Source organism: Monodon monoceros, unplaced genomic scaffold (genome assembly GCF_005190385.1).
Source record: "Monodon monoceros isolate NGI ecotype Baffin Bay Population unplaced genomic scaffold, NGI_Narwhal_1 Super_Scaffold_22, whole genome shotgun sequence".
Classification (NCBI taxonomy): Eukaryota; Metazoa; Chordata; class Mammalia; order Artiodactyla; family Monodontidae; genus Monodon; species Monodon monoceros.
In genome coordinates this window covers 58,834,059-58,858,594 of record NW_021703779.1, presented here as the reverse complement: position 1 = coordinate 58,858,594, position 24,536 = coordinate 58,834,059, and the positions used below count along the sequence as shown (strand labels likewise).

General features: G+C 38.2%; 1 protein-coding gene across 1 annotated transcript in view; it reads right to left on the bottom strand.

The window, feature by feature from the left end:
- The window catches only part of KIF4A (kinesin family member 4A), a 126,245-nt gene that overhangs the window by 24,784 nt on the left and 76,925 nt on the right, over nt 1-24,536 (bottom strand). The window contains exons 13-21 of the mRNA XM_029239920.1: nt 24,354-24,410; nt 22,988-23,173; nt 16,507-16,610; nt 15,408-15,552; nt 14,561-14,671; nt 10,733-10,816; nt 9,417-9,530; nt 494-649; nt 269-369 (exon numbers count right to left, since the gene is read on the bottom strand). Coding sequence (XP_029095753.1) covers nt 269-369; nt 494-649; nt 9,417-9,530; nt 10,733-10,816; nt 14,561-14,671; nt 15,408-15,552; nt 16,507-16,610; nt 22,988-23,173; nt 24,354-24,410 — 1,058 coding nt within the window. The remainder of the gene's footprint in view (nt 1-268; nt 370-493; nt 650-9,416; nt 9,531-10,732; nt 10,817-14,560; nt 14,672-15,407; nt 15,553-16,506; nt 16,611-22,987; nt 23,174-24,353; nt 24,411-24,536) is intronic.

Below are 24,536 nucleotides of genomic sequence, written 5' to 3'. Positions count from 1 at the left end.
ATTTTTTAATATCTTTGAACCTTTAGCTTAGATCTCTAAAGTGAGAAGAATGGTACTTACCTCACAAGGTATACCTCATAGGGAGAGACTGAATGAGAAAATGTATCTAACATGTCTAGTGAAGTGTATAGCTCAAAAATTGTTACTTTTTCTTGTTTCTCCTACATCACAAAGCTTCTGAAAAACAAGCTTTTGAATAACTGATTGATAGGTTCTATTTTGATTCAAGGCATAAATTTTTATAATGCCTTAGACATAGTCCCATTACCTGAGTTCCATTTCAGTCTCTAGGCTTTCAATCTGCTTTGTAATGGAATCCTCTGACTCAGAAACTTGACCACGCAGTTCAGCAAGTGAGAATGTACGCCTCTGTAAAGAAGAATAGTGGGGATGAGGGTGAAGTACTACTTGGAAAGTGATTCTCCAAAGCAGTGAGGGCTTCTGGGGAGTGTGGAGTCTGATCATTAGTAACGTATTTCCATAGGGCACTTACGCGGAGTTTAGGAGGTGGATTCTCCCCAGATTCCACTTTTTCTTTGAGTTGAGCCACATCCTGAGCCAGGATCTTTCTGTCTTCAAGAAGGTCATTCAGATGGCGCTTGGCTTCCTCAGTACTGACCATAACCTCAATTTCATTTCCAAGCCAACTCTAGAAGATAAATCAATGATGTTGGGTTAGGGATGAGGAATCTCTGGCCCATGGGCTATATTCAGCTCCAGATTTAATTTCACTTGGACCAGAGCCCAAGTAACTAGAAGTGAGATTTCCATTTGTGCCTACACTGACCAAAAATCCCAATAATGCTCTAAGAGCCTTTAACAGCAATATCCCAAAAGGTCACAAGAAAAGTTTTCTGCAGAAAATCTTTCTCCAGATATCCTAGCATTTCTATGTATTCTGTCTTGACCTTCTCCACTTTCGCCTTAATCTTTGTCCTTAACAAGTCATAATATAGAACTGAAGTATATTTAGATTACCTGTTCTATTTAATAAATGGATAACTATTATTAATCTTTAAAATAGATGAATGGAATTTTTAAAAAAAGCAAACAAAATTAACTAAATTCAGTTTTTAAAAAAGTAACCATCCCTGAGAAACCTTTCACTTTTGGATGAAGATATACCATGCTAAGAGTAATCAAAGAAAGCTGGAGTGGATATATTAATATCAAATAATATAGAATTTACATCAAAGAATATTATTAAGAAGAACAAAGGCTGGAGGTATCATGCTCCTTGATTTCAAACTATACTACAATGCCACAGTAATCAAAACAGTATGGTACTGGCACAAAAACAGACACATGGATAAATGGAACAGAATAGAGAGCCCAGAAATGAACCCACACTTATATGGGTAATAAATCTATGACAATGGAGGCAAGAATATACCAATGGGGAAAAGACAGCCTCTTCAATAAATGGTGATGGGAAAACTGGACAGCTAGATGCAAAAGAATCAAACTGGACTACCCTCTCACACCATGCACAAAAATAGATTCAAAATGGATCAAAGACCTAAACGTAAGACCTGAAACGATAAACCTTTTTAGAAGAAAACATAGGCAGTAAGCTCTCTGACATCAGTCTTAGCAATATTTTGGGGGCTATGTCTCCTCAGGCAAGGGAAGAAAAGCAAAAATAAACAAATGGGACTATATCAAACTAAAAGCTCTTGCACAGTGAAGGAAACTATCAACAAAATGAAAAGGCCACCTACTGAATGGGAGAAGATATTTGCAAACGATATAACTGATATGGGTTAATATCCAAAAATACACAAAGAACTCATACAATTCAACATCAAAAACAAACAAACAAACAAAAACAAACAACCAGGTTTAAAAGTGGATAGAGGATCTGAATAGACATTTTTCCAAAGAAGACATACAGATGGCCAACAGGCACATGAAAAGATGTTCAACATGGCTAATCATCAGGGAAGTGCAAATCAAAACCACAATGAGATATCACCTCACACCTGTCAGAATGGCTATTATCAAAAAGACAACAAAAAACAAGTGTTGGTTATCCATTCTAAATACAGCAGTGTGTATACCTGAAACTGTCACAACATTGTTAATCAACTGTATTCTAATATAAAATAAAAAGTAAAAAAACAAAAACAAGTGTTGGTGAGGATGTGGAGAAAAGGGAACCCTCATGCACTGTCGGTGGGAAGGTAAATTGGTGCAGCCCCTATGGAAAACAGTATGGAGATTCTCAATAAATTAAAAATAGAACTGCCATATGATCCAGCAATTCCACTCCTGGGTATTTATCCAAAGAAAACAAAAACACTAATTAGAAAAGACATATGTACCCCTATGTTCATTGCAGCATTATTTACAATAGCCAAGATATGGAAGTAACCTAAGTGCCATCAATAGATGAATGGATAAAGAAGATGTGAGATATATATATGTATATACGATGGAATATTACTCAGCCGTAAGAATGAAATCTTGCCATCTGTGACAACATGAATGTACCTAGAGGATATTATGCTTAGTGAAATAAGTCAGACAGAGAAAGACAAAAACTGCATGATTTCACTTATAAGGGGAATCTAAAAAATGAAACAAATGAACATAACAAAACAGAAACAGTTATAGATACAGGGAACAAACAGGTGATTGCCAGCGGGAGAGGCATAGAGGGAGGAAAGAAATAGGTGAGGGAGATTAAGAGGTACAAACTTCCAGTTGCAAAATAAAGGAGTTAAGGGTATGAAATGTACAGTGTGGGGAATATAGTCCATAACTATGTAATATCTTTGTATGGTGACATATTGCAACTAGACTTATCATGGTGATCATTTTTAAATGTATAGAAATATTGAATCACTGTTGTGTAACAGGAACTAACGTAGTGCTGTAGGTCAATTATACTTCAAAAATAAACAAACTAACAAACTCAAAGAAAAAAAGATCAGATTTGTGGTTACCAGAGAGGCAGTCAAAGGTACAAACTTCCAGTTATAAGATTAAGTAAGTACTAGGGATGTAATGTACAACATGATAAATATAATTAACACTGCTGTATGCTATATATAAAAGTTGTTAAGAGACTAAATCCTAAGAGTTCTCATCACAAAAAAAAAGTTTTTTTTTCTATTTCTTTTTTTTTTTTTTTGCGGTATGCGGGCCTCTCACTGTTGTGGCCTCTCCCATTGCGGAGCACAGGCTCCGGACGCGCAGGCTCAGTGGCCATGGCTCACGGGCCCAGCCGCTCTGCGGCATGTGGGATCTTCCCGGACTGGGGCACGAACCCGTGTCCCCTGCATCGGCAGGCGGACTCTCAACCACTGCGCCACCAGGGAAGCCCTATTTCTTTAATTTTGTATCTATATGAATGATGGATGTTCACTAAACTTATTGTGATAATCATTTCAAGATGCATATAAGTCAAATCACTATGCTGTATACCTTAAACTTTTGCAGTGCTGTTTATCAATTTATCTCAGTAAAACTGAAAGAAAAAAGAGGAATATTATCAAGGATAAAAAAAATATAATTTCATAATGGTAAGGGAGTCAATTATTCAAGAGAACTTAATCCTTAATGTTTATGCCCCTAATATACAAAGCACCAAAATATCTGAAACAAAATCATATATAAGCCAATAAAGGAGATAATATGGAATCATAAAAATACTCAATTGATCCAAAAGAAGCCAGAAAACAAGGAAAAGGGAATGAAGAACAGATGGGACAAACAGAAAACAAATAGCAATATGATAGATTCAAATCAACCCATATCAATAATCAGATTAAATGTAAATGGTCTAAACACCCCAATTAAAATGCAGATTGTCAGACTGGATTAAAAAAGCTAGACTCAACTGTATACTGCCTACAAGAAAAACACTTTAAAAACACACAAAGGCACAAAGAGGTTAAAGCTAAAAGGATTTTAAAAAAATATACCATGCTAACATTAAAAGAAAGCTGGAAGGGGCTTCCCTGGTGGCACAGTGGTTGAGAGTCCGCCTGCCGATGCGGGGGACACGGGTTCGTACCCCGGTCTGGGAGGATCCCACATGCCGCGGAGCGGCTGGGCCCGTGAGCCATGGCCACTGAACCTGCACGTCCGAAGCCTGTGCTCCGCAACGGAAGAGGCCACAACAATGAGAGGCCCGCGTACCACAAAAAAAAAAAAAGAAAGCTGGAGGGACTATATTATTATCAGAAAAAGATTTCAGAACAAAGAATATTGCTAGGGATAAAAATGATCATAATAATAAACTTATTATAATAATAAAGGGATCAATTAATCTTACATGTTTATGCCTCTAATAACAGAGCTTCAAAATATACAGAGCAAAACCAGAACTATAATAAGAAAAAGACAAATCCATAATTCTAATTGAAGATTTCAATACCCATCTCTAAGTAACTGATAGAATAAGTAGGCGGAAAATCAGCAAGAATACAGTAGAAATGAATGGCACAATCAATCAAATTAACATGATTGACATTTGTAGAACACTCTATCCAACAACAGCAGAATATACATTCTTCTCAAGTACATACAGTTTGAACATTTGCCAAGACTGACCATATTCTAGGCCATAATAAGTCTCAAAAAATTCAAAAGGATTCAAGTCATATAAAGGATAGTCTCTAACCATAATGAAATTAAATTAGAAATCATAACAGAAAGATATTTGGAAAAATCTCCTAATATTTGGAAACTAAATATCATTTTAAATAACTGTGGATCAAAGAAGAAATCAACAGGGAAATTAGAATGTATTTTGAATTGAATGAAAACATAATTATCAAAATTTGTGGGATGTCATTAAAGGAGTACTGAAGGGGAAATTTATAGAACTAAATGTTTATATTAGAAAAGAAAAGAACTCAAATCAATGACCTCAGGTTCCACCTTTAAGAAAAAAAGCCAATTATATCCAAAGCAGAAATAAGGAAATAATAAAGGTCAGATTGGAAATTAATGAGCTAGGGTTTGGGGGGTATTGTTTTTAATTGTGGTAAAATATACATAATATAAAATTTACTATTTTAACCATTTGTAAGAATGAGCTGGTTCTTTGATAAACCTTAGCCAAACTGATCAAGAAAAAGGAGAAAAGACACAAAATATCAATAACAGGAATGAGATAGAGGACGTTACTACAGTTTTTACAGACATTAGAAGGATAATAAAGAAATATTATGAATAACTTCACACCAATAAACTTGACAATTTAGATGAAACACACAAACTACCAAAGCTCACTCAAGAGGAAATATATAACCCGAACAACCCTATATCCAGTTAAAAAACTGAATTACAGTTAACCCCTCCTCCCCACCAAAAGCAACAACTAACAAAAACATCCTTCAGGTCCAGATGGCTTAACTTGTGAACTGTACCAAACTTCCTCTTCTTTTTTTTTAAGGATTTTAATTTTAATTTTTAAAAATATTTATTTATTTATTTATGGCTGCATCGGGTCTTAGTTGCGGCATGCAGGATCTTTTGTTGCAGCGTGTGGGCTCCGTAGTTGTGGCGCATGGGCTCCAGAGCGTGTGGGCTCTGTAGTTGCGGCACGTGGGCTCAGTAGTTGCGGCACGTGGGCTCAGTAGTTGCGGTGTGTGGGCTTAGCTGCCCCGTGGTGTGTGGGTTCTTAGTTCCCTGACCAGGGATGGAATCCGCAATCCCCTGCATTGGAAGGCGGATTCTTAACCACTGGACCACCAGGGAAGGCCCTGTACCAAACTTTTAAGGAAAAAACAATATTAGCTCTATACAAACTCTTACAGACAACTGAAGAGGGGGCAATAGTTTCTAACATATTCTAAGAGGCCTTGATACCAAAACCAGACAAAGACACTACAAGAAAACAACAGACCAATATCCCTCATGAATACAGATGCAAAATTTTTACACGAAATTTTTATTTCAGCAAAATCTTAATTTTATGTATTGTTGAATTCAATAATACATAAAAAGGATGATATATCACAACCAAGTGGAATTTATTCAAAGAATGCAAGGCTGGTTCCATATTTGAACATCAAAGTCATTCACCAAATCAACAAACTAGAGACAAAAAGTATTTGACAAAATTTATATACACTCATTGGAAGTTCCCTGGCGGTCCAGTGGTTAGGACTCGGCACTTTCACTGCTGGGGGCCTGGGTTTGATCCCTGGTCAGGGAAGTAAGATCCCGCAAACTGCGCAGCGTGGCCAAAAAAAAAAAAATTATATCCACTCAGGATAAAAACTCACAGCAAACTAAGCATAGATAAGAACTTCCTTAAGCTGATAAAGGGCCTCTATGAAAAACCTATAGCTAATGTCATACTTAATGGTAAAGACTGAATACTGTTCCCCTGAGATCAGGAATAGCAGAAGGGTTTCTACTGTCACTACTCCTATTCAACATCATCCTGAATGTCCTAGCCAATGCAACAGGGCAAGTAAAATAAATAAAAGACATATAGATCATAAAGGAAGAAATAAAACTATTTATAGATGGCATGATTGTTTATGTAGAGTCCCAAAGAACCTACAAAATAGCCACTAAACTAATAAAGTCAGAAGATAAAAGTTAATATACAAAAATCAGTTGTATTTCTATATACCAGCACTGAACAACTAGATAAATAATTTGGTAGTTTTTCTTTTTTTTTTTAACTTTTTATTGTTTTTTTTTTACATCTTTATTGGAGTGTAATTGCTTTACAATGGTGTGTTGGTTTCTGCTTTATAACAAAGTGAATCAGTTATACATAAACATATGTTCCCATATCTCTTCCCTCTTGCGTCTCCCTCCCTCCCACCCTCACTATCCCGCCCCTCCAGGCGGTCACAAAGCACTGAGCTTATCTCCCTGTGCTATGTCGCTGCTCCCCACTAGCTATCTACCTTACGTTTGGTAGTGTATATATGTCCATGCCTCTCTCTCGCTTTGTCACAGCTTACCCTTCCCCCTCCCCTTATCCTCAAGTCCATTCTCTAGTAGGTCTGTGTCTTTATTCCTGTCTTACCCCAAGGTTCTTCATGACATTTTTTTCCTTAAATTCCATATATATGTGTTAGCATACGGTATTTGTCTTTCTCTTTCTGACTTACTTCACTCTGTATGACAGACTCTAGGTCTATCCACCTCATTACAAATAGCTCAATTTCGTTTCTTTTTATGGCTGAGTAATATTCCACTGTATATGTGTGTCACATCTTCTTTATCCATTCATCCGATGATGGACACTTAGGTTGCTTCCATCTCCTGGCTATTGTAAATAGAGCTGCAATGAACATTTTGGTACATGACTCTTTTTGAATTATGGTTTTCTCAGGGTATATGCCCAGTAGTGGGATTGCTGGGTCATATGGTAGTTCTATTTGTAGTTTTTTAAGGAACCTCCATACTGTTCTCCATAGTGGCTGTACCAATTCACATTCCCACCAGCAGTGCAAGAGTGTTCCCTTTTCTCCACACCCTCTCCAGCATTTATTGTTTGTAGATATTTTGATGATGGCCATTCTGACTGGTGTAAGATGATATCTCATTGTAGTTTTGATTTGCATTTCTCTAATGATTAATGATGTTGAGCATTCTTTCATGTGTTTGTTGGCAGTCTGTATATCTTCTTTGTTTTGATATTATTAGATTTTTAAAAATTTTATTTTTGGCTGTGTCAGGTCTTAGTTGTGGCATGTGGGATCTTTGTTGCGGCATGTGGGATCTTTCGTTGCAGCTCTCGGGCTCTTTGTTGAGGCACAAGGGCTTCTCTCTAGTTGTGGCACATGGGCTTCTCCCTAGTTGTGGCGCATGGGCTCTGTAGTTTGCAGCACTCAGGCTCTCTAGTTGAGGTGTGCACACTCAGTAGTTGTGGTGTGCAGGCTTAGTTTCCCCGCAGCATGTGGGATCTTAGTTCCCCTACCAAGGATCTAACTTGCGTCCTCTGCATTGGAAGGTGGATTCTTTACCACTAGACCACTAGGGAAGTCCCTTGGCAGTTTCTTATAAAGTTAAACATACACTTACCATATGACCGAGCAATCCTACTCCTAGGTATTTACCCAAGTGAAATGACTACCTTTGTTATACAGAAACCTGTATGTGAATGCCTTTATAGTGGCTTTATTCATGATCACCAAAAACTAGGGGAAAAAAAGACTCCAAGATAACCTTTAACAGGCGAATAGATAAACTGTGGAACATCCATATGATGGAATAATACAGGCAACAACATGGATGAATATCAAATGCCTTAATGCTAAGTGAAAGAAGCCATACTGTACGTTTCCAGTTATATGACACTGATGCAATGCAAAGTGAAAACAATAATGACAGAATACAGATCAGTGTTTGTGAAGGGCCAGCATATGGCTGTGGGAGAAACTGAGTACAAAGTGTTATAGGGGAATATAGAACTACTCTATATTTTTATTGTGGTGGTGGTTATACACCTGTATATGATGTTAAAACTTGCAGAACTACAGTAAAAAGGGTAGATCTTATTGTACATCAGTTATACCTTAATAAAATAAGTTGGAAAAAAATCAATGTCGTTTGTCATACTGAATAAAAACAAACCAACCAACCATAAGATCATAAGATCACCTCAAGAAGATTATCTCAGAAAGATCAGAAACCATAAGATCAGCTCAAGAAGATTCAGAAAAAACTTTTGAAAAAATCCAACATCTATTCATCATAAAAACTTTCAGCAAACTAAGAACAGACAAGAACTTCTTCAACCTCATGAAGAACATATACAAAAAACCTATAGCTAATATCGTACTTAACGGTGAAAGGCTGAATGCTTTCTCTCTAAGATTGGGAAAAAAGCAAGGATGCCCTCTTTTCACCTATTCTATTCGATATTTTATTGGAGGTTCTAGCAAGTACAATAAGGCAAGAGAGTTTTTTTTAAAGGCATACAGAGTGGGTAAGGATAAATAAAATTGTCCCTATGCGCAGATGATGTAACCGTCTATGTAGAAAATCCAGTGACAGAAAGCAGATTAATGGCTGCCTGGAAATGGGGCGTAGAGGGATAGACTGGGGAGCGGAGGGAGGGATTACAAAGGTGTACGAAGAAAGTTTTGGTCCTGATGGACATTGACTTTATCTTGATTGTGGTGATGATTTAATGGGTGCATATCTGTGTCAAAACTTATTAAACTGTACACTTTAAATATGTATAATTTATTGTAGGTCAAGTATACCTCAATAAAACTTTAAAAATTAACTGAACAGGGGCAGGGATAGAAAGGGTTCACTACTCATGGTCTTTAACAACCGTTCAGAGATAATCATATCTTTAGGAAATAATGCTTTCAGGTAGAACTCCAGATTTTGTAGTGTTTACTTCTAAACGAAAAGAAAGCTACTTCCCATTTTTTCCTATCCCCAATGTACATAAGACAAATGGCAGTTCAAGTTGTCCATACCTTCACTCGAGCTGTAGTGCCTTCCATTCCACGGCTCTGAGTCTCCTTCCGCTTTTCTGCGACCTCTCGTTGTTTTTGGAGAGCATCCTTAAGACGCTTGTTGGCAGCTGCTGCCTAAATAAAAATGGCTCATAGTAATGTTGAATTGAAGGGTAGAAAGAAGAACATTCTTCATTAATTATGTATCTGATGATTCATACAGCTAATCATCTGAGAAATACAAATTAGAACCCAGTGAGATGCTTTTACTTAAACCCTGGAGTGGCTAGGATGAAAAATAAAACGACTGACAATCCCCAGGTTAGTGAGGATATGGAGCAACTGAAACTCTTATCCATGGCTGGTGTGAGTAAACTTTGGTACAAACACCATGGAAAATCGTTTGTCATTATTAACTAAACTTGAACATACACAATCCCTGTGATTCATCATTTCCCCCCTAGGTATAACTCACCAGAAATGCTCACGTACCTGTGCTAAAAGATACTGAAATGCAAGTTCAGAGCAAACCACCCCTACGTGCAACAGCATTGGTGTTTATTACAATTCTACTACCAAATCAAAGAAACAAGATGCACTTCATTCTCTGTAATTCCCTTCAAAACCAGGAAAAATAATTTGTAGTGTTAGAAGTCAGGACAGTCGTTACCTCTGAGGAAGAGGGAAGGACTCGTCATTTGGAGAGAACAGGTGGGGGTGGGGATGAAGTTCTAAGGTTCTAGTAGTGACTTGTTTGTCTTAGGTTGATGGTTGTACAGGTTTTTTCGCTTTGGAATAACTCATGGAGATGTACATAATATTTGTGCCCTTTTTAGGTATATATATTCTACTTCAATAAAATAATTTATATTAACATAATAAAAAGAAAGAACATTCTAATTTCTAGCATATTAGTCAAGAAAAATAAAAAATTCTATGGGTTTGAATTCTTATAGGAACTACATTTATAAGTCTCCATGTACATAACACTGGTGAACAGCTACTGCGTTAGAGCCTAGGGGAGGCACACGATTTCAAGGAAGCACTGCAGATTGAAAGCGTCTGGAAATGTCATATATCAGAATTACTCTTTTTGTTTTGTTTTGTTTGGAAAGAAGCCCAATTAGAAAAAATCCTTATTTGAATAGTGCCATTTTCATCAGGTTTTTATCTGCTGACAGTTCATGACAAACAGGGATCAAGACTTAGGAACTTGACTTAGGTCAAGACTGTTATCCCTGGTTTCAGGACACTGGCTCATTTAAGGGATACTCCTCTGCCATCATCCAAGCCTGAAAGTGATAATACACTTGACCTAGCAGATTGGATTTTCTTACCTCCTCAGTTTTACGTCTGAGCACACTAGACTGTTTCTGGAAGCATCTTTCAAGTTTGAGCAGTTCATATTGCCTCTTACGGTCCTGAGAAGAAAAGAGTCAGACTTTTCATTGCTATTCAGCTAGCTAAAATAAAACCTTATAATGTAACTGAAGAGTCTTTCAATGGTATAGTCATTATGGAAATCAGTATGGAGGTTCCTTAAAAAATTAAAAATAGAAAGACCATATGATCTGACAATCTCACTACTGGGTATATATATATCCAAAGGAAATGAAATCAGTATCTTGAAGAGATATCTGCATTCCCATATTTGTTGCAGCATTATTCACAATAACCAAATATGGAAACAACCTAAGCTGACAACCTAGGTTGACCTAAGTTGTTGACAAATGAATGGATAAAGAAAATGTGGTACGTGTATACAGCTGACGCCTGAACAACGTGGGGTTAGGGGTGCCAACCCCCATGCAGTCGAAAATTCGTGTGTAACTTTACAGTTGGCCCTCCATATCTGTGGTTCTGCATCCATGGATTTAACCAACTGTGGATAGTATAGTAGTGTAGTATTTACTATTGAAAAAAATACATGTATAAGTTGACCCGCACAGTTCAAACCCATGTTGTTCAAGGGTCAACTGTATATACAATGGAGTATCATTCAGTCACATACAAGGAAATCCTGCTATTTGTAACAACATGGATGAACCTGGAGGTCACTGTGGTAAGTGAAATAAACCAGACTGAGAAAGACAAATACTATATGATCTCACTTATATGTGAAATCTAAAAAAGTCAAACTCATATAACCAGACAGTAGAATGATAGCTACCAGGTACTGGGGAGGGGATGGGGGCAGTGAGGAAAATGGGGAAAGGTTGGTCAAAGGGTACAAAATTTTAGTTATAAAATGAATAAGTTCTGGGGATCTATGTATATAGCATAGTAACTATAGTTAATAATACTATACTGTATACTTGAAATTTGTTAGGAGAGTAGATCTTAAGTGTTCTCCCTACACTGAAAAGAAGGGGTAACTATGTGAGGTGATGGTTGTGTTGCAATCAGGAAATGTGATATCTCCAAATGTACTGTTCTCTTTCAAGATTGTTATGACTATTCTGGGTCACCTGCATCTCCATATGACTTTTAGGATCAGCATGTGAATTTCTACCAATAAGCTAGAGGAAATTTGGTTGGGATTGTGTTGAATCTGTAGATCAATCTGAGGGGGTATTCCAACTTAAGAATATTAAGTCTTCCCATCCATGAGCATGGATTATTGTTCCATGTATTTAGATCTTTTTTAAAAAAATTAATTTATTTTTTGGCTGTGTTGGGTCTTCACTGCTGCATGCAGGCTTTCTCTAGTTGCAACGAGTGGGGGCTACTCTTCATTGTGGTGCGTGGGCTTCTCATTGTGGAGGCTTCTCTTGATGTGGAGCACAGGCTCTAGGCACGCGGGCTTCAGTAGTTGTGGTGCATGGGCTCAGTAGTTGTGGCTTGCAGGCTCTAGAGCACAGGCTCAGTAGTTGTGGCGCACGGGCTTAGTTGCTCCGCAGCATGTGGGCTCTTCCCAGACCAGGGCTCAAACCCGTGTCCCCTGCATTGGCAGGTGGATTCTTAACCACTGCACCAGCAGGGAAGACCTATTTAGATCTTTAATTAATTCAATGATGTAGTTTTTAGTGTATAAGTCTTACACTTGTTAAGCTTATTCCTAAGTATTTTATTCCTATTGATGTTATTATAAAAGGAACTTTCTTAATTTCATTTTCAAATTGTTAGTGAATAGAAATACAACCAAATTTTGTGCATTGAACTTATGTCCTGCAACCCTGCTGAACACATGTATTAGTTCTAATAGTTTTCAGTTGATTCTCCGGGATTTTCCACATACAAGATCATGTCATCTCTAATAGAGATAGTTTTGCTTTTTCCTTTCCAATGTGGATGCCTTTCATATATTTTACTTGCCTAAGTGTTCTGGCTAGAACCTCCAGGACAATGTTGAATAGAAGTGGCAAGAGTGGATACCCTTGTCTTGTTCCTGATCTTATGAGAATTCAGCTGTTAATTTTATTGGGATTTCTTTGTATGTGATGAGTCATTTTATCTTGCTGTTTTTAAGTTTTTTGTCTTCGTCTTTCAACCATTGGACATGATGTGTCTTGGGTGTTGATCTCTTTGCATTTATCCTACTTGTAGTTGATTGAGCTTCTTAGATGTGTAGATTAATTTTTTCATCAAATTTAGAAAGTTTTCAGTCATTAGATCTTTGAATATTTCAACTGCTGTTTCATTTATTGTTCTCATGGAGCTACCAGTCTCCTCTTAATTGCTCACCACCAAAATTTCCATTGTTTTTGACAGCACCTTTAGGTTTTAACTTCCCCAGACTCTGTCCCCAAATAAAGTCAGTCCCCTTAGGGAGAGCTGCATTCCTATGGCCTGCCCCTCCCCCTGGGCAGAATCCTCTGCACCACTGCTTAGGACCTGGGGATGGGGACAGAAGCCCACTTCTCTGAGTGACATCTCTGTTCTATGAGTAGGATGCTGGCCAGTGGCAGCATACCCTATTTTTCTTGGCTGGTCTCCTGACATGGAACCTACATCCTATGATTAGATGGGTTATGGTAGTCAGACCCCAGTAGTCCTGGTCTTCTGCAGCAGGGATACAGCTTCCACCCTCTGCATGGAGGCTAGGTGGAAGAAGGGATCCCCAGATCTCTTGGCTGCTCTTACCTGAAACAAAGCTTCAGCAACATGGAGCTGAGGGGGATGAAGGGAGAGAGTTGGTCATGGCTCATATGCCACAGACTATTGTTGTTCTTACTCAGATTTAGTAGATTTCCTTGAATAATCGGTTCCTTGCTATATGCCCTTAGGAGAATACATTTCACCAGTTGTGCTTCTTTTGCTGGGAAGAGAGTCCACAAAGCTCCTCATGCCACCATTCCTCATGTCACCATTCCTGAAGTACTTCTCTCATTTCCTGACCCAACATATCACATTCTGGCCAGTTCTAAAAATTACCCCAAATTAATGTCCTTTCCAGTGTTCTTTCCAAGAACATTGTTACTACTCTAATTCAGGCCCTTATTATCTTTCTGGATGACGCAATACCTGCTTAACTTGTGTTCTGGCCTCCAGTTTCTCAATAGTTCAGTTTGTTCTACACCTGACTCCCAGATGTATCTTTGGAAAGCAGTACTTTGCTGATAGCACTTTGTTTCTCAAAAACCTTAAAAATCTTTACACTGCTAACAAAATACAGTTCAAACTTCCTAGATCTTTAACAATCCAGATTCAACTTGTCTTTCCAATGGAATCTTCTCCTACTATCTTTTATCCCACCTGGATCATTCGCTATTCCTACAAAGTTGTCATCTCTGTGTCTTTGTTCCTGCTCTTCCATTTATCTGGAATGCCTGCATTTATCTCTATCAAAATCCTCCCTGTTGTTCAAGGTCTTTTCAGTCCAACTGGAAGTGTGCTTCCCTTTCTTAATTACATTGGTATTTTAGACTATTTGTAAAGCACAAGTCTCTTTATTTCTTGTATTGAAGAAAATCATGCTTATGTCTCATTTTCCCCTTTAGACAAGATAGTCTTCAAGAGCAAAACACATATACTACTCATCTTTCTATTTTCCATGGTATCTAGTGGATAGTATCTTGCACGTAGTAGACATTTAATAAATAGTTGTTAAATTCATGAATGTATCATATATTTAGAGATACCAGCTGTTTGAAGAGAAGCTTTAATGTTAGTCAGCCCAGAAAAGGGTTCATTAGGTAGGACTTTGAGAAATTGTAGTTACTTACCCGTTCTTTTAATTGGATTACTTCTTTGTCTTTTTGTTGCTTCCACTGCCTGAACCTCTCAGCATCCTCTTTCATCTGACGCATTAACTGTACCCGCTGGTTTTTCATCACCTGTAGAAACAAAAACCAACACGAATAGTAGTCATCTGCACTTATTCTGGGCTGATGTACAGATGGATAGACTAACCATTAAGAAGAGAGAAAAAAATCCAGAGCTGAGCTGAGAAGCCTGCCAACAGATTTTCTGATTATGTTTGCAATACCACTTGCTATGCTTGCATAGACTATACAAATGAACGCTCTGAAGAAATAATAGAAAAAATGTACCTACAAGCTAAATCCAGCCCTAAATTCACTGCATATAAATGAAATTTCAAGGAAGTATCTACTAAGTCTCAAGGACAAATCTACCTAGCAACCACTGTATTCGAATAGTTTCAGTACAATGACCTGTAACCACCACTTTGTACATGTCAGAAGTTGAACATTCAATGACTGAAAATTTTCTCTATGTATCTGTTGTTTTGCAACAACTTTGCAAAATTATTCCACATGATCATGGAAAGTGGTCAGAATGTCACCACTAAATATTAAGGTATCATCGCCCTTTGGTTTCAGAGAATCTAACATTAAAACTCTGAATGTCAAAGCAGAGTTTTGTTATTCAGATTCTAGATGGCTAGCACAATGTCCTACAAAAGGGACATTTGTAGAGATTCAAACACTTGAAATGATGGGCCCTGCCTGCTACTTTCTCACCTGCAAACACCTCTGTAGTATAATTCTAAATAAAACACCTATGTTTGTAAGTTTCTATAGGGTAAATGCAAGGATGAGAGTTTATTACCCGTATTTCCTGGTTCAGTTTGGAGACGGTATGCTCTGTGGATTCTTTCAGCTTCAGGAGTTTAGACTGCTCATTCAGTTTCTTCTTCAGATCAGCTATTTGACCCTCTAGCTCCTGGAGACGTTTCCGGCGGCGCTCACTCAACCTAAACACAGATGTTGTAGGAATGAGGACTAGCAGCAGCAAAGTCTGACTCCAAAAGACATAATATTAGACTCCCAGGTTCACAACCTTGATATATATAAAATAGGCGGCCAGTCACATAGCCATCTTTAAATAATGAATCCCACCCAAACAACCAAAACCATCTCAACACTGGGAGCTAAAGAGTAAAGGAAATTTTTTGCGTAAGTAACAATGTAGCTGCCTCAATACACTACTCTCTCACCACTCTGCGTTAAAAGGATGGTTCTTTGAAGGCATTTCACTTCACTTGAGCGTAAGGAATAATTCCGATGATTGTTACACAAGTCTGAGATAGAAAGTAAACATTCAACATAACTTTTAAGAACATGAACTTTAGATACTATAGAGATATAACAGAATCACTAAGTAAAAAGAAGGTAGAATAGCCAATAAAGGCAAAGGTCTAAGGGAGTGTAGGATATTCTGGTAATTTGTCTTGGTTTTATTCTTAACCGGCTAAGGGATGGCTAGATTGATTTTTCATTTGCTAGCCTGAATATTAATTCTATTCACAAACGAATTTACCATCAGCACAGGGACAAAGAAACTGTTGCTGTCTGGTAGGTCTGATAATCTTTCAAAATACAGCTCAAATGCTAACTTCTTATAAAGCTTTCCTTGATCATGCCAGCCTGAACTGATATCTCCTGCCTCTGAACTCTTAAAGCCATTACTGCCTAAGAAATTTATTTGGCTGCTAATCATATGCTGTGTTATGGCATTCTTTTACTGTCACCATGAGATGGTATTTAAAATCTCAGTTCCTTAGCTTTTCTTTTGTTTTAGGTCTCCTCTCCATAATTAGGTTTAAATCCTGTAGGGGCAGGAAATGGCTCTTTCACTTCTCTGTTTCGTCTATGGCTTTTCATACACAGTTTGGGACTTGAAATAATAGTATTGACTTTTTTCTTACTTGGCTTGGTTGACATCCTTCTTTGTTGTCTGAAGTTCAAGAACCAATTCTTCTTTTTCCTTTTGCAGATTGATGACTTCCAATTCTAGGTTTTTTATGTTATCCTAGAAATGTTATAGGTCGAGAGAAAGAAAACATTAAAAGGCAAAGCAAGAAAATCACTTCAACATCTCATGTCTTAAGGAACTAGGCATTCAACTTTACCACTTCAATTGCACACTAAAAGCATTTGTACTTGATTTGATGGAGAATGAAGTTATATAGTGGGAAAAGTACGAACTTGGAATCCAAAGGCCTGGGTTTAAACCTTGAGTCCAGCACATCCTATCTAAACAACTTAAGGAAAGCTATTTCATCTCTTTTAGTCTTAGTTTCTATGCAAACAAGAGTTAATGTGGCAGGCCTGAGACTGATATCCTAAAAACAGACCTGGCTTGCAAGTTGGACCTCGGCTCACGTCTGGGATCTTGGATTTTGGTAGGATTCCCACCATCTCCTAACTGATAAGAGTGGCTCATTATGCCTAAACTGTGCAAACAGTATGATTTATCCTGAACACATGCTTTCCTTCTGGGAGTCTAGAATTTTTGTATGTGCTAGGCAGAGAATGCCTACATGAATTTCTGCTGCTAACAATCCTGGACTCTTAGGCTCAGGGGAGCTTCCCTGATAGACAACATTTCACACATGTTGTCAAAACCCATTGCTGGAGGAATTAAGTACATACTATGTGACTCCATCAGAAGAAGACTCTTGGAAGCTTGCACCTGGTTTCCTTCAGACCTTGCCCCATGTGCTCTTTCCCTTCGCTGATTTTGTTTTGTATACTTCCACTGTAATAAATCTTACACTGAGTCCTGTGAGTCCTCCTGGTGAATCACTGAACCTGGGGGTGGTCTTGGGGACCCCCGAGAGTTTTCCTATCTATGTAAACAACTAACACCACCTACCTCACAGGGTTGTTGGGAAGACTGAATAAGATAAAAAGTAAAGATATTTTGTAAACTGTAAAGAGCTGCACAAACATTCTTATATTCTGAACTTTCAAACGTATGCATTCAATAGCATCTGCAGTTCTGCATGCACTTAGAAAACAAATTCTATAAACTGAAGTTTGGTAGTTTTTCCAAGATTGGGAAAACTCAATGAACAGATTCCTTCCTGTTCTCATAACCAAAAAAAGATTAAAGGAAACTGGCTGAATAAGTGGTTGGTAGCCAAGAAGATTATACGAGGGCCTTAGACCAGTACTGAAATGACAAAAAGAAGCAGAGGCAGGTTAGGTGGGGCTGTACCTAAATAGGCAAGAGCTATTTTCCATGAAGTATACTTTTAGTCATTTCAATCTAATCAATAAAGACCAATCTCACTGCTTTATAGACCCTGTATATTTAAACTGGCAATAACGTGTGTGTGTGTGTGTGTGTGTGTGTGTGTGTGTGTATGTGTACTTATAGAAGTAACACATGAAAACATTCTTGTAAAAAATAATCCAGATAATACATATAAAGGGCAAGTCCCCTTGACTTCCTTACCCCTGCCAAAATTCCAGTCCTCTCTCCAGAAGTAACCACTGTCATCAGCTTGGTCCAGATCTTCCAGACATTTTTTCCCTAGACACTTACATACTATGTATATGGACACGTACATATTCTAGACATTTACATAGAAATGTAAATGCCGTGTGTGTGTGTGTATTTACTAAGTATATTGTGGCAAATGCCTAGAATATATAATAATATATGTAAATACATAGACTTTAAAATAATATATACACACACGTGCATATATGTATGTGTATGTGTGTACTTACTGAAATATGTTAAAGATAAACAGAGTTACATTATATGTAGATAATATTCTGTAACTTGCCTTTTTTTTAAAACTTGGTCTTGGAGATTTATTTATATCAGTGCATACAGATCTATCTCATTCTTTTTGTTGCCATAATGAAACATTCTTGTACATGCCTTCTGTGCACACGTGCAAGGTTTTTCTAGGGTAGAGACAAGTGGAATTACAGGGTCATGGGGGTACACATTTTCAATTTTAATAGATACTGCCAAATTGTCCCCCAAAGTGGTTATTCCAATTTACACTCTCGCTAGCTATGTATGAGAGTACTTATTTCCCTGCACCCTTGTGAACATTTGCTATTGCTACACTTCAAAATTTTTACCAATGGGATGGGTAAAAAAATAGTATCTCTTCATTATGTATGCCACATTCAGTTAATAGTCTCACTGGCTCCACAAGGGAAATTATTCAAATATTTGACTCCTGGGCTATTATAATTCATGGTAGTCTTCACTAACAAGAACTTATACCTCCTCAGATTTTTCTATAGCAATTCTTTACAGTGATAGGAAAAATATTGTTTAGAACAAAAAATTACCTTTATTTCTTAGAAAAAGAGAGACATTTACATGTGATTAAAAGGTACTGTTAACATTAAGAATTTATTTCCTTTTAACTTTAAGGTTTGGAAGCTCAAGCATATTTGATTCCAAGGGAAAAAAAGGACAAGTTATCTTACTACAGCTATAGCTATAGATCATTACTAGCACCCCCTCATAGGGTTAGAAGTACACTGGGGGAACATATGTCCCTACGTTTCTAGGCAAGAGTACAAGAAGAGAGGAATAATTTCTCAGCCTTATCGTTAATCCTTCATTTATCCTGGAAAGGCCAAAATACGTTCAACCTAAAAAAGGCTGCATTTTATGTCCTGTTAGTATGGAGGATTGAGCTATGTATTTAACTTGCTCTCTCCTGAAAACCCACTAAAATGACCTCCCAAAAGGGTATAAATCAACAAGGATGAAGAGAGCAGTCAAGAGATATAAACAAACTTTTTTGGATGAGGAAAATATTTTGGATAAGTGGTAACTGAATTAGAGTAGAAAAAGCTAAACTATGACTCCTATAGGACAAATGTCAAGAAGTAACAAGCTAATTTGTACCATAGCACCACAAAGAGGAGAAGAGGTTTCCTCTCTGGAGAGGCTGAACCTGACAGGCTGGACTCATAGGCAGCAGGCACAGCAAAAGGCAGGGATAAAGTAACATACTACTGATAGGGGATTAAATAAAAGTCTGTATATAACTGGAGAGACTTCAACTCCCTCATTTCCTCTGAGTTACCAGAAATAGGGCATATTACTACTCTCCTCACACAACTCCAGGCAAGAGAATGAAAGATTTCTTTATTGGAAACTGACCAGCCCAGAGAAACCTATGTATACAGAATTTCCTATTGGCTATTAGTGTCTCACTGTTAAATATGAATGGACAACCAAAGATCACTGGAAATTTGAAGAAAGCTTCTTACATGAAAGACCAAATCAAACACACTAAAGAGGGGAATTTGAACGAAACAGAGGCAAGGCAGGAAGAAGAAAACTTCAACAAAATTTAATTTCTATCCTTAGAGACGAGCACTGCATCCATGAAAAAAAAGAAGAGAAGGCTATAAAAAGGAACAATTAGAGAATTTAAAAAAATCTTAGAAATAGGCAAATAAAAAAATTCACCAGAAGGAGTGCAAGGAAATCTCCCAGAGAATGGAATAAAAAGACAAAGAAATAGAAAATAGGAGAGAGGAGATAAGAAAAGCAGAGACTAAATCTAAGAGATCCAATATCTGACTAAGAGGAGTGCAAGAAAAGAAAAAACAGGGATTTCCCTGGTGGCGTAGTGGTTAAGAATCTGCCTGCCAATGCAGGGGACGGGGGTTCGATCCCTGGTCCAGGAAGATCCCACATGCCACAGAGCAACTAAGCCCGTGTGCCACAACTACTGAGACTGCACTCTAAAGCCCGTGAGCCACAACTACTGAGCCCGCGTGCACAACTACTGAAGCCCACGCACCTAGAGCCTGTGCTCCACAACAAGAGAAGCCACCGCAATGAGAAGCCCGCACACCACAGTGAAGAGTAGCCCCTGCTGGCCGCAACTAGAGGAAGCCCATGTGCAGCAACGAAGACCTAATGTAGCCCCAAAAATAAATAAAAATAAATAAATTTACTAAAAAAAAGAAAAGAAAAAACAAAGAAAATAGAGAGGTGGGCATTATTAAAGAAATAATACAAGAAAACTTCCCACTAAAGAAGAATACAAATTTCTAGATTGAAAGGACCCACCAAGCACCAAGCACAATAAGTGAGAACAGATCCACACCAAGGCACATGATTGTGAAATTAAAGAATACTTGGGGATAAAGAAAAGATCCTGAAAGTTGCCAGAGGGGAGGAAAATACAGGTCAAATAAAAAGAATCAGGAATTATAATGGACTTCTAAACAGCAACATTGGAAATAGAAGACCATGGAGCAAAGCCTTCAAAATTCTGAAGAAAAATGATTTCCACTGTAGAATTCTAAACCCAGCCAAACTAACAAGTGTAAGAAACACCACCATCACCACCACCACAACAACAAAAAGCTATTTTCAGGCATGCAATGGTTTAAAACATTTTCCTTTCATGTACACTTTCTCAAAAAGCTGTTTGGGTTGTACTCCACCAACACAAAGGAGTAGCCCAAGAATGAGGAAGACATGGAATCGGTTTCAACACAGAGATGAGAAGTGAAGCGGGTGCCCAGGACGACGGTCCCAGGCTGATGGCTGGGCAGTAGGCCCAGAGAAAGCAAACCAGAACAAAAGATTCCAAGAGGGTTGTCTTCAAGAAAGAAATGGATTGATAAATTACCTGGTATGTTTGACTACTGAGAGGAGCTTTATAATTCTGTTAAGAAGTTTGGAGATAAATTATTGACAGGTAAATAGCAGACTAAGTAAATGAAAAAATGAGATTATTATTACTATTGTGATTATTATTATTATTTTTGGCCGTGCTACATGGCTTGAGGGATCTTAGTTCCCCGACCAGGGATTGGACCCGGGCCCACAGCAGTGAAAGCCCCCAGTCCTAACCACTGGACCGCCAGGGAACTCCCAAAATTAACTTCAGGAAATGCAAAAGGCTGTATAAGAAAGGAAATGGAATCATAGTATACTATGTGGCTCAGTTATAAAAGTTATGTAATCATAAAATTTAAACACTAAATATTCATTTAATCAAAAAGTGTGATATAACCATTTTGAAAGATAGAAGTGAGGCACTGTGCATGGGGGGATGTATAAGAGAGCTATGTTCCCGTCTCCCATAGTGGGAAGTCAATTGAAAATGTCCAAAAATTTTAAAGTAACATAATTATACTACCAACTCTTATCTAGAAATCTGGAGGTAAATGTCAGAAGAAACGGCTTAAAGAACTTAAACTATAAGCCTAGGGAATAGGAGAGAAGGTAGTAGGGCAGGAGATTGCTTTTATTTTTCTGAGCATTGTACTATTTGACCTGTAAAAATGATATACATGCATTTGTGTGACATAAATAAAAAATAAGTTTCAAAAAAGTTAAGACAAAAAAAAAAGTTAAGACTGTGATAACAAAAAGGAAATAACACCTCTATTGGCAACTCAGTTATTATTTTGGAAGCAACTTCTGCCCTATGGAAAAAAAAGTGGTGAAAATTATTTAGGAGAAACACTTTTCTTGTTTTTACTCTGAAAACTTAGGGGAACTGGTGGTAGAAATGTATGAGTAATACAGGGATTTGTCGAGAACAGCATATAGGACTTTGGGGATGATAGGATATAGCTGAATGGGAAAGTAATCCACCCTTCCCCCTACCAGTTCTGCTAACATCCCTTTGTGGATGGGAAATACCGGGCTACAGGGAAAAATAAGGTCTGGAGCAAGGGTAATCTTGTGGACAACCTAAAAGCCCAAGACTTGTCTTTAAGTAAAGACCTGATTATTAATTAGCAAGGGCCACTTAGGACTACCACTAGGAAAAGCAGTTTAGCCATTTGCCAAGTCATGTGACATCCACTACAAGTGTCTTCATAATTCTCACTATAACCCAGACCGTCTACTAAGAGATGTACCTTTCTTAGAATCCCAGCATAGTTATTAGAACAAAATTTCTCTACAAGTAGGGACCACATTTATTATAACATTATCTAACTATTTATTAAATACCTGTTGCATAAGTAAGGTATTAGATTAAATGAAAGAAAATTACAGTTTCTTTATACTGAATGTATCCTTTTTTTTTTTTTTTTTTTTGCGGTATGCAGACCTCTCACAGTTGTGGCCTCTCCTGCTGTGGAGCACAGGCTCCAGACGTGCAGGCTCAGCGGCGATGGCTCACGGGGCCAGCCGCTCCGCAGCATGTGTGATCCTCCCAGACCGGGGCACGAACCCGTGTCCCCCGCATCGGCAGGTAAACTCCCAACCACTGTGCCACCAGGGAAGCCCGAATGTATCCTTTTTTTAACCAGCAGTACAACTCCAGTCATACTATGCACATTATGTTGCCTTGTCATCATCAAAAACGGTGTGCCTGCTTTCTTCCCATACTACTAAAGAGAGATGGTAGACATGAACATTACGTGCCCTAGTAAATATTGTACCTGGTACTGGAACTCGATAGGCTGTAGTTGGCTGTCATTCTGAGTCATTTTCTTGGCTAGGGCCTCTTTCAGTGCAAGGGCTTTATTCAACTCAACCAGCTCCTTAGACATCTGAGCTTGACGTAGAGCATGCTGAGTGGTGAAACCATCAGAAGACCTGCTGCTCCCTGGACTGATTTCCACTTGCTGGAAAAGATCAGTATAATGAGTTGTGAGAGGAACAAGCAATTGGAGTTCCTTAGGCACTGTTTCATCAAGTCTCACAGCCACTTCTCCATTAGTACCTCTGTTCTTTTTTTTTTTAAGTACCTCTGTTCTTTTAAAACTGTAGCTTCTCAAACATTTGCTTTAAACATCAGAAGGAAATTGAGCTAACCTATTTCTCTGCTCTTACAAGAACCTTATTTCTTATATCCTTTAACTGATTCTTTTAGAGTGAACCAAGTTTTGGGCCTCTCACTATTGTGGCCTCTCCCGTTGCGGAGCACAGGCTCCGGACGCGCAGGCTTAGCGGCCATGGCTCATGGGCCTAGCCGCTCCGCGGCATGTGGGATCTTCCTGGACTGGGGCACAAGCCTGTGTCCCCTGCATCGGCAGGCGGACTCTCAACCACTGCGCCACCAGGGAAGCCCTGGCCAACACTTCTTACTTTCACCTTATTAGAGGAGAGAGGGCTCTGGAAATGGCACTTTGGTAATGGTGGAAATGGAGAAGAGGCTTCATTTATTCTCACAGCGCTGACCTCTGGCACCTGATTTACCTCCTATCTTTCTTCTTTCAGAATATAAAAAATACCAACATATATTTGTTTTAGGGAGAAAAAGCTGTCTCAAGCAAACCACTGTCCATCCTTTCATTCTGACTCTGCTCTATAGCCTTCAGCCAATATCTAACACATTTTATCTATTCTTGCAACTTGAATGCTCAAAATATTTTCCTTGGTTCTTTTAGCCCTTAACCACTGCATCCACAGAAACATATGTTGAGAAAAAATTTTCTTCCATTTCTTCTCTAATGCTTTTTTGACTTTGCCATAATTTCCTAATTTGTTTCCTTCTTCGTCTTAATGTGCTAGACAGTTGATGCAGAATACTAGCATCTAATAAGAAATCAGTAAGCCAGACTGCAAATATGGAAAGTGGCAACCCTGAGAAGCTTTGCTTAGCAGTTATACTATTAGAGAGAGATACTATCCAAGTTAGGGATTTTATAGTTAACTGAGTTTTACACTCAAGATTTCTGGATTTCCAAGGCATTCTATGGAGGATGGTAGCAATCAGGGAGTCTCTTCCTCAGGTAAGTGATAAATCATAAGAAATGGCACAGTTAAAGCTCCTGGTTCTACACAAAGGGGCCAATTACTTACCGCTTCTGGTTCCACTGCAGTATCAATAGCTGCAGCCATACAAGCAACAGTTTCATCCTGCAATGAGAAATGATATCTCAGTTTAGGAGCTTACTAGTGGGTTTTATATGGGTTATTTAGTTGTTTTCAAGTGTATATAGAGACCATTTAAGGTGTTGGACCAATTCTGTAGTCACATATACC